Source organism: Hemitrygon akajei, chromosome 9 (assembly GCF_048418815.1).
Source record: "Hemitrygon akajei chromosome 9, sHemAka1.3, whole genome shotgun sequence".
Lineage (NCBI taxonomy): Eukaryota > Metazoa > Chordata > Chondrichthyes > Myliobatiformes > Dasyatidae > Hemitrygon > Hemitrygon akajei.
Window position 1 is genome coordinate 167,538,606 of NC_133132.1, and position 13,545 is coordinate 167,552,150.

At 42.5% G+C, this 13,545-nt stretch overlaps 1 protein-coding gene across 1 annotated transcript in view; it reads left to right on the top strand.

The window, feature by feature from the left end:
- Positions 1-13,545, top strand: part of scara5 (scavenger receptor class A, member 5 (putative)) — a 161,190-nt gene that overhangs the window by 19,674 nt on the left and 127,971 nt on the right. The window contains exon 3 of the mRNA XM_073057455.1: positions 11,158-11,289. Within this exon, the coding sequence (XP_072913556.1) occupies positions 11,158-11,289 (132 nt within the window). The remainder of the gene's footprint in view (positions 1-11,157; positions 11,290-13,545) is intronic.

Below are 13,545 nucleotides of genomic sequence, written 5' to 3' on the forward strand. Positions count from 1 at the left end.
AGCTAATCTAACCAAATCCATATTCGATATATTTGAACATTACATAGAAATCTTCATTCTGAAGTGGAGAGGACTGTATGCCAGAGGTGCTTAAGTTCTGCTGTCTGTAGACAGAAATCTTGCTCTCAGTTGTGGTTCCAGGCCATAGTTCAAAACAGCTTGGAACTCGGCCTATATTTTCTTGGCTACGTGAAGCTACATCCTCATGAATAAATGTTTCTAACCTTCGCTGGACCAGCTCCCAGATAGATTTCTTCCCAAAAGGCAGATGTCCTCATGGAAAAAATTGTGCCATCACCAACACTTGGAGAGAGACGGTGCTGACTTGATTGGGAAGGGCTGTAATGTAAAGCGCCTCATTACTTATTGAGTTACCCAAAGTACTCCTTCAAGCTGCCAGTAACATGTTAATCATAATCTTGATGGGCACATAGATCTCAAAGCCAAAGTATATTTGTTATCATAGTATGTATTATGTTACCATACACTACCTTGAGATTTATTTTCTTGCAGGCATTGCAGGAAACAAAGAAATACAACAGGATTTATGACAAAATATACATTAACAAAAACTGACCGACGACCAAAGTGCAAAAATAGACAAATTGTGCAAATAATGATTATTGAGAACTAGTTGTAGAGTCATTGAAAGTTAGTCTGTGGATTGTGAAGTCAGTTCAGATTTGTGGTGAGTGAAGTTAACCCCACTGGTTCAGGAGCCTGATGTTTAGAAACAGAGAAACATAGAAAATAGATGCAGGAGTAGGCCATTCGGCCCTTCGAGCCTGCACCGCCATTCAGTATGATCATGGCTGATCATCCAACTCAGAACCCTGTGCCTGCTTTCTCTCCATGCCCCTTCCATACCCCAAATGATTGTTGGGTGATAGCTGCTCCTGAAACTGGTGGTGTGGACCAAAGTCCCTGCATGATGGTAGTGGCAAGAAGAGGACATGGCCTGGATGGTGGGGTCCGAGATGATGGATGCAGCTTTCTCGTGGCAGTGCTCCCTGCAGATGTTCTCAATGCTGGGGAGGGCTTTTCCTGTGATGGACTGGGCTGCAACTGCCACTTTCTGTAGATTTTTCTGTTCTTCCAAGCCAGGCCTTATCGCCCAGTAGCACTCACATTTACAGTGATGAAATGCTTTGAGAGGTTGGTCATGACTAGACTGAACTCCTGCCTCAGCAAGGACCTGGACCCATTGCAATTTGCCTATCGCCACTATAGGTCAACAGCAGACACAATCTCAATGGCTCTCCACATGGCTTTAGACCACCTGGACAACACAAACACCTACGTCAGGATGCTGTTCATTGACTAAAGCCCAACATTTAATACTATCATTCCCACAATCCTGATTGAGAAGTTGCAGAACCTGGGCCTCTATACCTCCCTGTGCATCTGGATCGTCGACTTCCTAACCGAAAGACCACAATCTGTGCGGATTAGTAATAACATATTCACTCGTTGACGATCAACACTAGCGTACCTCAGGGGTGTGTGCTTAGCCCACTGCTCTACTTTCTGACTGTGTGGCTAGGCATAGCTCAAATACCATCTGTAAATTTGCTGACGATACAACCATTGATGGTAGAATCTCAGGTGATGACGAGAGAGCGTACAGGAGTGAGATATGCCAATTAGTGGAGTGGTGCTGCAGCAATGACCTAGCACTCAATGTCAGTAAGACAAAAGAGCTGATTGTGGACTTCAGGAAGGGTAAAGACAAAGGAACACATACCAATCCTCATACAGGGATCAGAAGTGGAGAGAGTCAGCAACTTCAAGTTCCTGGGTGTCAAAACCTCTTAGGATCTAACCTGGTCCCAACATATAGATGTAGTTATAAAGTAAGCAAGACAGCGGCTATTCTTCAATAGGAGTTTGAAGAGATTTGGCATGTCAACAGATACACTCAAAAACTTCTACAGATGTACCGTGGAGAGCATTCTGACAGGTTGAATCACTGTCTGGTACGGGGGTCTGCTGCACAGGACCGAAAGAAACTACAGAGGGTTGTAAATCTAGTCAGCTCCATCTTGGGCACTAGCCTACAAAGTACCCAGGACATCTTCAGGGAGCGGTGTCGCAGAAAGGCAGCAGTTAATAAATTTCATGTCACATGCCGGTGACAATAAACTACGCACTATGACATTTCAACTTTGTCAGACTCTATGTTGTCTCATTCTGTTTCACACTCAGTAATTATGTATTTCCTTAGTTTTGAGTTTGAGATTTCATATTCGGATGTGCTTTTTATAGACAATAGACAGTAGGTGCAGGAGTAGGCCATTCGGCCCTTCTAGCCAGCACCACCATTCACTGTGATCATGGCTGATCATACACAATCAGTACCCCGTATCCCTTGACCCCGCTATCTATAAGAGCTCTATCTAACTCTCTCTTGAATGCATCCAGAGACTTGGCCTCCACTGCCTTCTGGGGCAGAGCATTCCACATATCCACCACTCTCTGGGTGAAAAAGTTTTTCCGCATCTCAGTTCTAAATGGCCTACCCCTTATTCTTAAACTGTGGCCTCTAGTTCTGGACTCACCCATCAGCGGGAACATGCTTCCTGCCTCCAGCGTGTCCAATCCTTTAATAATCTTATATGTTTCAATCAGATCCCCTCTCATCCTTCTAAATTCCAGTGTATACAAGCCCAGTCGCTCCAATCTTTCAACATATGACAGTCCCGCCATTCCAGGAATTAACCTTGTGAACCTATGCTGCACTCCCTCAATAGCAAGAATGTCCTTCCTCAAATTTGGAGACCAAAACTGCACACAATACTCCAGGTGGGGTCTCACCAGGGCCCTGTACAGCTGCAGAAGGACCTCTTTACTCTTATACTTAATTCCTCTTGTTATAAAGGCCAGCATGCCATTAGCTTTCTTCACTGCCATGTCTCTTTGTCTGCCGTGCACACTCTCTCTATGTGATCTTGTCTGTGACACTCTCTACAAACTTTTTCTTTGAACCAACAGTCAGTTGCATCATGGGAAGATTTGGCACACCGATGACATTTTTGGCTTTTTGCACCTTTCAGACACATTTTGTACATTTCACATTCCAACCTCCTTTTCTGGAGTTCTGATGCATCCTTTGCTGCAGTCTGTAAAGATACTTCAATGGTCAATGCCCATTCTAAAGTTAGGTCCTTTTCAGCCAGTAGCCTCATTTGTGTGCTTTGACTATGCATGCCACATATAGGCCTATCCCTTGATGCATCAGAAAGTACAGCTTTAAAGTCACAGTATTGGGAAAGGTGGCGCAGTTCTGCAATGTATTCAGAAATGCTTTCATCCTTTGACTGGTTCCTTTAGTGAAATCTAAATCTCTCAGCTATTACCAGCAGTTTAGGGCTCAAGTGATTAGTAAAATAGTAACAATTTTGTCAAACATCTTGCTTGCTAGCTTTGCAGGGGTTACTAAGTTGCATAACAGACTGTACATTCTTGCACCCATTAAGCTAAGAGGAGTTTAGTCCTTTAGTCCATTTTGTTGGGGTTACAATACCACCCTCTCGATATATAACTATATATATAGGATATATAACTCCCAGCCTTCATTAGCGCTATCAAATTTGTGAACTTTCCCGGCTTTTTACTTTAAATTCAGCACGTCTTTCACTGTTACTATGCTCTGAACTCACACATTCGTTAGTGTCCATGAAGGAAGTCTCTGTACTGTTTAACTCTCACTGTTCTATCCCGTAATCATGCCATAACTGTTGGTGCAGTTTGTGATATTTTCTGACATTCAGGTTCATACTCATCGCCAATTTGTTGTGTCCTTGCACAACTACATATCAATTAAATAAAAACATGCACGTGGGAGATGGCTTTAACTGCGTATTCACATTGCAACTAGAGAGGGCAGATCAATGCGCTTACATAGACAACAGATCAATATGTAGTGCTAGGTAGGGGGTTAGTAATATGAAGAGGGCATGAGACCATAAGACTATAAGACATGGGGTAGAATTAGATGATTCAGCCCATCAAGTCTGCTCTGCCATTCCATCATGGCTGATCCCAGATCCCACTCAACCTCATACACCTACCTTCCCACGATATCCTTTGATGCCCTGACCGGTCAGGAAACTTCTGCATTAAATATATACATGGTCTTGGATTTGGCACGTTCTGGGTGATGGGAGTCCTTAATGGTATATGCTACCTTTTTAAGGAATCACCTTTTGAAGGTGTCCTGGATGCTGGGGAGGCTGGTGCCCACAGTGGAGCTGGCTGAGTTTACAACTCTCTGCCGCTTTTTCTGATCACGTGCAGTGGAAGCTGAGTAGCTGGACCTCAAGGGTAGTAATCTCGGGATTGCTGCCTGGGACATGCAACAGTGAGGATAGGAATAGAATGAGGTAGTAGATAAATGTGTGGCTGAAGAATTGGAGCAGGGTGCAGACTTCTGGATAATTGGGACCTCTTCTGGGGCAGGTGGGACCTGTACAAAAGGGACAGGTTGCACTTGAATCCAAGGGGGACCAATATTCTTGCGGGCAGATTTACTCGAGCTGTTGGGAGTCGTTTAAACTAATATGGCAGGGGGATGGGAGCCAGTATGATAGAGCTGAGGATGAGCCAGAAGGTTTACAATAGATGATGGGTGTAACATGAATGTAAGGAAGGACAAGCCAATGATTGGGTACAAATACAGACAGAACAAAGAGTTAAGTTGTACCACAGAGGCAAAATTCAAAAGGGAAAAGAATGCAGGACTGAAGGTGTTGTATTTAAACGCACGTAGCTTTCAGAATAAGGTGGACAAACTCGTGATGTAATTAGAGATTGGTCATTATGACATTGTGGGCATCACTGAGTCGTGGCTGAAAGTTGGCCATAGTTGGGAGTTTAACATCAAATGATATACTTTGTATCACAAGGACAGACAGGAGGGCACAGGCAGTGGTGTGGCTCTGTTGGGAAGAGATGGAATTGCATCTTTAGAAAGAGGTGACATAGGGTCAGAGAATGTTGAATCTTTGTGGGTGGAGTTAAGAAACTGCAAGGGTAAGAAAATCCATTAAGGGACTCATATATCAGCCTCCAAATAGTAGCCAAGGTGTGGAGTTGAGATTGCAAAGGGAGCTGGAAAAGGCATGTAGCAAGGGTAATTTCACAATTGTAATGGCGACTTCAATATGCAAGGGAATTGGGAAAATCAGGTTGGTATCATTTAACATAGAACATAAATATCTGCAGCATATTACAGGCCCCCTAACTCTTGAGCCCCTATGACTATTGCTCCGTCTGACTTCACCATACCTCGCAGCTCAGAGCTGACCACAGTGCTATCGGTCTGGCTGCTGCTGCCTTGCCCCCCCCCCCCTCAGCCCTCAGCAGCATCCAAGGGGTATACCTGTGCTGAGGGGAATGGCAACAGGGGCCCCTGCACTGAATTCTTTCACCCATCTACTCCCCGAATTCTGCACTCTGGCTGTAACCACCTACTCAAAAGTCTATCAATTGCCGGCTGATCCTTAGTTCATCCAAATTGTAACTCCAGCTCCTTAATGTGGTCTTTCAGGAGCTGGAGTTGGCGGCACTTCCTGCAGGTGTAGTCATCAGGGAGACTATCAGGCTCCATGAATTCCCACATCCTACAGGAGGAGCATTCCACTGTCATATCTGCCATCCTGCCTGCACTGTACAATGGGCAACCGAGACCAAGTCAGCAATAATGTAAGGAAAAACTAACCCTTCTAACCTTTTCTTTGGCCTCAGCCTCTTCTTGTTGAAGCCTCTTGAGTCAACGTCTGACACTCCTACTCGCACCACTGGCCTACTCCCAAAAATAGCCACTCCGCTTGTCCTTTCTGTACTTTAATTAAATTCTCAGTGCTCTGCTCCCTCCACTGATTGAGCCTCCAGAATATCAGAACGCCCGCGAAGATCTCCTTTTATACGAGCTTCGCCAACCTGCGAGGTACTAGATCGCATGAGAGGGAATTTGTTGGATGTCTATGAAATGGCTTTTTAGAGCAGCTTGTGCGTGAACCTACTCGGGGAAGGGTTACCTTAGACTGGGTGTTGTGTAATAACCCGGATCTTATTAGGGTGCTTAATGTAATAATGGAATAAAGGAAATTACAGAAACATGAGAAAGGATCTTGCTCAAGTGGATTGGAGGAGGATATTGGTGGGGATGACGGTAGAGCAGAGATGACTGAAGTTTCTGGAAAAAGTTCACAAGATGCAGGATAAATATGTCCCACAGAGGAAGAAGTTCTCAAATGGCAGTGGTAGGCAACCGTGGCTGACAAAGGAAGTTAAAGAATGCATAAAAGCCAAGGAGATGGCATATGAGGTAACAAAAGTGAGTGGGAAGTTGGATGATTGCCAGCTTTTAAAATCCAAATGAAAGGCAACTAAAAAAGCTACAAAAAGGGAAAAGATGAAATGTGAAGGCAGACTAGCCAATAATATAAAGCAGGATAATAAAAGTTTTTTCCTGTTATAGAAAGAGTAAAGGGAGGTAAGAGTTGATATTGGACCACTGATGCTTGTGAGGTAGTAATAGGGGCAAAGAAATGGTAAATGAACTTAATGGGTACTTTGCAACAGTTTTCATCATGGAAGACATTAGTAGTGTGCCAGATGTCCGTGAGTGTCAGGGAGCAGGAGTGAGTGCCATTGCTATTACAAAGGAAAAATGTGAGGCAAGGTGGATAAGTCACCTGGACCAGCAGGACATCCCAGAGTCCCGAGAGAGGTTGCTGAAGAGATAACGGATGCATTGGTCATGATCTTTTAAGAATCACTTAATTTTGGCATGGTCCCGGAGGAATGGAAAATTGCAAATGTCACTCCATTCTTTAAGAAGGGAAGAAGGCGAAAGGAAGGAAATTATAAACCATTTAGTGGTTGGGAAAGTGTTGCAGTCTATTATTAAAGCTGAGGTTTTGCAGACCAATGATAAAAATAAGTCAAAGTCAGCATGGTTTCTGTAAAGGAAAATCTTGCCTAACAAATCTGTTAGGGCTCTTTGAGAAAGTAGCAAGCAGGGTGGACAAAAGGGAGTCAGTGGATGTCATTTACTTGGATTTTCAGAAGGCATTTGATAACATGCCACACATGAGGCTGCTTAACAAGATGAAATCATATGACGATACAGGAATGATACTGGCATGGATAGAGGAATGGCTGACAGGCAGGAGGCAGCGAGTGGGAATAAAGGGGGCCTTTTCTGGTTGGCTGCCATGACTAGTGGTGTTCCTCAGGGGTCAGTACTGGGACCGGTACTTTTCACATTGTTTGTCAGTGATTTGGATAATGGAATTGATGGTTTTGTGGCAAAGTTTGCGGATGACTTGAAGATAGATGGAGGGGTAGTTAGTGCTGAGGAAGCAATGTGATTGCAGCAGGACTTAGAATTGGAAGAATCGGCAATAAAGTGGCAGATGGAATGTAGTGTTGGGAAATGTATGATAACGCATTTGGTAACAGGAATAATAGTGTGGACTATTATCTAAATGGGGAGAGGGTCCAAACATCTGAGGTGCAGAGGGACTTAGGAGTCCTCGTGCAAGACTCTGAGAAGGTTAATTTACAGGTTGAGTCTGTGGTAAAGAAGGCAAATGCAATGTTGGCATTTATTTCCAAAGAAAATGAATATAAAAGCAAGGAGATAATGCTGAGGCTTTATAAGACACTAGTCAGGCCGCACTTGAAGTATTGTCAAGAGTTTTGGGGCCCATATTTCAGAAAGGATGTGATGTCATTGGAGAGAGTCCAGAAGAGTTTCATGAGGATGATTCAGGAAATGAAGGGGTTGACACTTGAGAAGCATTTGACAACTTTGGGCCCATACTCACTGGAATTTAGAAGAATGCGGGGTTAAGTCATTGAAACCTACCAGATGTTAAAAGGACTAGGGTGGATGTGGAGAGGATGATTCCTATGGTGGGGGTATCCAGAACTAGAGGCACAGCCACAAAATTAAGGGAGTGACCTTTTAGAACAGAGGTAAGGAGAAATATTTTTAGCCAGAGAGTAATGAATTATGGAATGCTCTGCCACAAACTGTGGTGGAAGCCAAGCCCTTGGGTTTATTTAAGGCAGAAGTTGATCATAGAACCATAGAACCATAGAACATTACAGCACAGAAACAGCCCTTTTGGCCATTCTTGGCTGTGCAGAACCATTTTTCTGCCTAGTCCCACTGACCTGCACCTGGCCCATATCCCTCCAAACCCCTCTCATCCATGTAGCTGTCCAAGTTTTTCTTAAATGTTAAAAGTGAGCCCACATTTGCCACTTTATCTGGCAGCTCATTCCACACTCCCACCATTCTCTGTGTGAAGAAGCTCCCCCTAATGTTCCCTTTAAACTTTTCCCCCTTCACCCTTAACCCATGACCTCTGGTTTTTTCTCCCCTGGCCTCTGTGGAAAAAGCCTGCTTGCATTCACTCTATCTATACCCATCATAATTTTATATACCTCTATCAAATCTCCCCTCATTCTTCTACACTCCAAGGAATAAAGTCCTAACCTATTCAACCTTTCTCTGTAACTCAGTTTCTCAAGTCCCAGCAACATCCTTGTAAACCTTCTCTGCACTCTTTCAACCTTATTAATATCCTTCCTGTAATTCAGTGACCAAAACTGCACACAATCATTTCCTGATTGGTCAGGGTATTTAAGGACATGACGAGAAGGCAAGTGTATGGGGTTGAGTGGGATTTGGGATCAGCCCTGATGGAATGGTGGAGCAGACTTGATGGGCTAAATGGTCTAATTCTGCTCCTATATCTTATGGTCTTATGGCCCCTCTATACAAGACAGTGCTGCGTTAGAATGCTCTCCACAGTACATCTGTAGAAATTTGCTGGAGTCTTTGGTGACAAACCAAATCTCCTTAAGCCGCTAATTAAATTATAGCCTTCTTGGTAACACAGACAAAATGCTGATGGAATTCAGCAGGCCGGGTAGCATCCAGGAAAAGAGTACAGTTGACTTTTTGCCCAAAATGACAATTGCAGTCCTGCTGAGGGCTTTTGGCCTGAAACATCAACTGTACTCTTTTCCTAGATGCTGCCTGCCCTGCTGAGTTTCTCTAGCATTTTTGTGTGTGTTGCTCAGATTTCCAGCATCTGCAGATTTACTCTTGTTTGCCTTCTTGGTAATTGCATCAATATGTTGGGCCTAGGAAAGATCCTTAGAGATGTTTCATAGCAGTGAGTCAAGATATAGGCTGATAATAATCCCACTGTTAATAGTCATGTATCATACAAACTCATGTTATCAAGTATTTCTGTGGCCAGTGAGAACAGAATTGTAGAGGTTGCTTCCATTCAATAAATACGCATGAGAATGGACATGAAATCAACTGGATTTGCTAATGCTTCCTGCCTGAAAGTCAGGGCTTTTGACAGCTGCCAGCAGGGTATTGCAGATATGAAATGTTGATGGAACAGCCTTGTGGTTCAAAGGTTCAAAAGTTTTTAAAGTTTATTTTAATATCAGAGAACGTATACAGTACACAACCTGAAATTCTTACTTTTCACAGGCAAAACAAGAATCCCATAGACTGAGTGATAGAAACATTGAAACCCCCAAAGCCTTCTCCCTTCACACACAGTTCAAAGTTCAAAGTAAATTTATTATCAAAGTACAACCCTGAGATACATTTTCTTGCAGGCATTCACAGTAAATATAAAGAAATACAATAGCATCAATGAGCTAATTATAGAAGGCATGGTGCTTCCACCAAGCATTCTTCTTGATAACTATCATGGTCTGTGTTAGGTGTAGTGGAGAACTTTGCTTCATTTTGATGCGGTGGTGTTAAAGCAGACAGTTTTATTTCATGACTTGGCACACATCTCTGTTCATTAACAGCTGTACAGTTGTGCTAAATAGCTGTAGAATAAAGAAAGAAGTATTGCTATTTTCATATGTCACAAGCAGGACTTACCACGTGGCCAAACATTTTAATTCTGATTCCCATTCCTGTTCTGACGCGTCATCCATAGTCTCTTCTTATACCAAGATGAGGCCACCTTTAGGGTGGAAGAGCAACACCTTTTATTCCGTCTGCATTTTGTGTCTGTTGCTTTGGATTTCCAGCATCTGCAGACTTTCTTATGTTAATATCAGTTACCTGCTTAGTCTCCTCTCCCCCCAGTCAGGGTCACGTGAAGTCATGGGAGCAGGTGGTGGATGGTCATTTGAGCAGCTGGTGCATATCACAAGTCCTGGTTATGCGACCACTGATGACAGGCAGACAATCTCTGAAGAGTATTGATAATGGCTGGGGTCCCCGTCTTGTAAAGACACTGCCCAGAAGAAAGCAATGGCAGACCACTTCTGTAGAAAATTTGCCAAGAACAATCATGTTTATGGAAAGACCATGATCCCCCACATCATACAACATGGAGCATAATGAAGAAATATTAATTAAAAACAAAGAGTAGAACTGAACCTCTACCGTAACTTGTCTTTTAACTTTAGGTCAGCAACCCCATGCAAGTGACTGGGTTAGCCCTTCACACGTAGCTATGTCCTCTGAAATGAAAACACCAAGGAATTTAAAGTTGCTGATCCTCTCCACCTCTGATCCCTTGATGAGGACTGGCTCATGGACCTCCAATTTCCTCCTTAGTTCCTTTCCCTTGCTGATATTGAGTGAGAGGTTGTTGTGTGGCACCATTCAGCCAGATTTTCAATCTCTCTCCAACGTACAGATTTGTCACCACCTTTGATTCGGCCAGTGACAGTGGTGTCATCAGCAGCAGAGAATGGGATATAGAGGAATAATGAATAAGTCATGATGGTATGGAATGGCTGAATGGTCTAACTCTGCTTCTATATCTATGGTTTCATGTTATAAGAGGATGTTTTGCTTATTAAATAATCAACTCGTTTTTTTATAGAATCTCAGAAAACTAAAACATTGACATCATTGGGAATAAGAGCCATAATTTGGTCATTCTTACATTCAACACCAAATTCAGAAGAAATGACTACACTCAGAATGCTGCTCTTTATTTCTAGATAATAATAGCTTTGAAAATCGACTTTAATGTAGAAACACATTACCATTGTTAACAGGGTTTGTGTATTATTCTTAACAACGCTTACAATGTTGGAAGAGAGATCAGGAAGTGTCTAACTACACACTTTTATTCTTTTTAGGGCCAACTGGGAGAAGAAGGGTTCGCAGCAACCTCTGCAACCACTGGAGCTCAATGGGAGGAATCAGATGTGCGATAGCTATCCTATATCTTCTTGTTTTCCTCATTTGCATTGGAATTATCATTGTTGCAGGTAACATGCCTTCTCTTGATCAATACCCTTCCCTGAGGTGTGTACTGCATGCTTGTTAAAATCTCTGTTAGTTCATCACATCATCGTGTGCCGTGCCATATGATGAGGGCAACCATGACCTCATGACCATGATTGTTCTTGGCAAATTTTTCTGCAAAAGTGGTTTGCCATTGCTGCCTTTTGGACAGTGTCGTTGCAAGACGGGTGATCCCAGCCATCATCAATACTCTTCAGAGACTGTCTGCCTGGCATCAGTGATCGCATAATCAGGACTTCTGATTTTCTCATATGACCTGCTCCCGGGGCTTTACATGACCCTGATCAGTGGCCTAAGTGAGTACTGCATCTTGCCCAAGGGTGACCTACAGGCTATCAGAGGGAATCAGTGCCTTACACCCTCTTTGGTAGAGACATATTTCCACCCCGCCACGCTGTTAACTATCTCAGCCAAAAACAAAATGCTTTTCTCAACTGTTGAGGCAACGTGAGATGCCTTAAAGTAACAAGAAGTAAGTCTGTGAATTATTTCTAAATAACACAAGGAAGGCTTTATTTTTAAACATGAGATGATGTTTTATTTTTTAAAAAGATAAAGGTAATGCTATATCATACAACCATAAAAATATATGTTGTTGTTTGTTTCATGAACATGCTGGTAGAGTATTTGCCTCTACCAGCATACCAGGCAATACATCTCAGGGATCCACCACTCTCTGAGTAAAAACTTACCCCTCACATCCCCCTTGAACCTAACCCCTCTCACCTTCAATGCATGCCCTCCGGTATTAGACATTTCACCCTGGGGAAAAAAAATACTCTTTGTCCACTCTATCCGTGCTTCTCATAATCTTGTAATCATCTGTCAGATCTCCCCTCAGTCTCCAGTGCTCCAAAGAAAACAGCCCAGGTTTATTGAGCCTCTCGTGATAGCACCTGCCGTCTAAACCAGGCAGCATTTGTGAACCTCTTCTGCACTCTCTCCAAAGCCTCAATATCCTTCCTATAGTGGGGCAACCAGAACTACATGCAATACTCCAGATGTGGCCTAACCAGAGTTTTATAAAGTTACAACATAACCTCCTGACTTCTAAACTCTGTGCCCCAATTAATGAAAACAAGCTTTCCGTAAGCTTTCTAAACCACCTTATCGATCTGTTCAGACACTTTCAAGAAGCTATGGACTTGGATCCCAAGACTTATCTGCTCAGCAGCACCGTTAAGGACTTCTATATAATGTTACTATAATTTTGAAATTATCTTTATATAATTTTGAAATTTAAAGTATGTGACTTTTCAATTTTCATTCTAAATGGTCACAGTATGTATATGACAAAAAAAATTTTAAAGTGCCGCGCAGTTTTCAGGCCGTGTACAAATTTCCTGCACAGAGCAATGGGTGGTCTGCACAGCTGTAAAAGAAATTAGAGGGAAGATTGGCTGGGAATCTGCTAGGAAACACATTGAAATTAGAATTGCATTCAAGCTACAGCCCCAAGATTGCATGATGATGAAATATTAGGGTCTGTAGACACTTTTAAAATTTCAAAAAGATTGCAGGTCAGTGGGACAAGGCAGAAAAATGACTCAGCACAGCCAAGAAGGGCCAAAAGGCCTGTTTTCTGTGCTGTAATGTTCTATGGTTCTATGGTTCTATTACTATAAATTTAAAAAATCTTCATAACTACCTACAACTCTTTTAATGAAAATAAAGCACTTTACTTCATCGTAAGATTGTTTTTCCAGTTAGCATTGCCCACCTATGAAAACACATACTGCTTCAATAGAAGTGGAATCTTTGTTCTAACTCCGCTTGTGACTTTGATAATTGACACAGAAACCAAAGAAGAGGATTACAGTTGTGCTAGAAATTTGGTGAACCCTGTAGAATTTTCTCTATTTCTGAATAAATATGACCTAAAGTGTGATCAGATCTTCTTGCAAAAATTAGATAGAGAGAATCCAATTAAATAAATAACACATAAAAATACTTGTTAATTTATTTATGGAGAAAAATTATCCAATATTACATGTATTTATTGGAAAAAGTATGTAAACCTGTGCTTTCAGTAACTGGTGTGACCCCCCTCATACAGTAATAACTTCAGCCAAACATTTCCAGTAACTGCGAATCAGCCCTGCACATCGGCTTGGAGGAATTTTAGGCCATTCCTCCTTACAAAACTGCTTCAGCTCTGGGATGTTGGTGAATTGTTTGCACAAGCTGCTGGCTTCAGGTCCTTCCATGATCTTCTATAG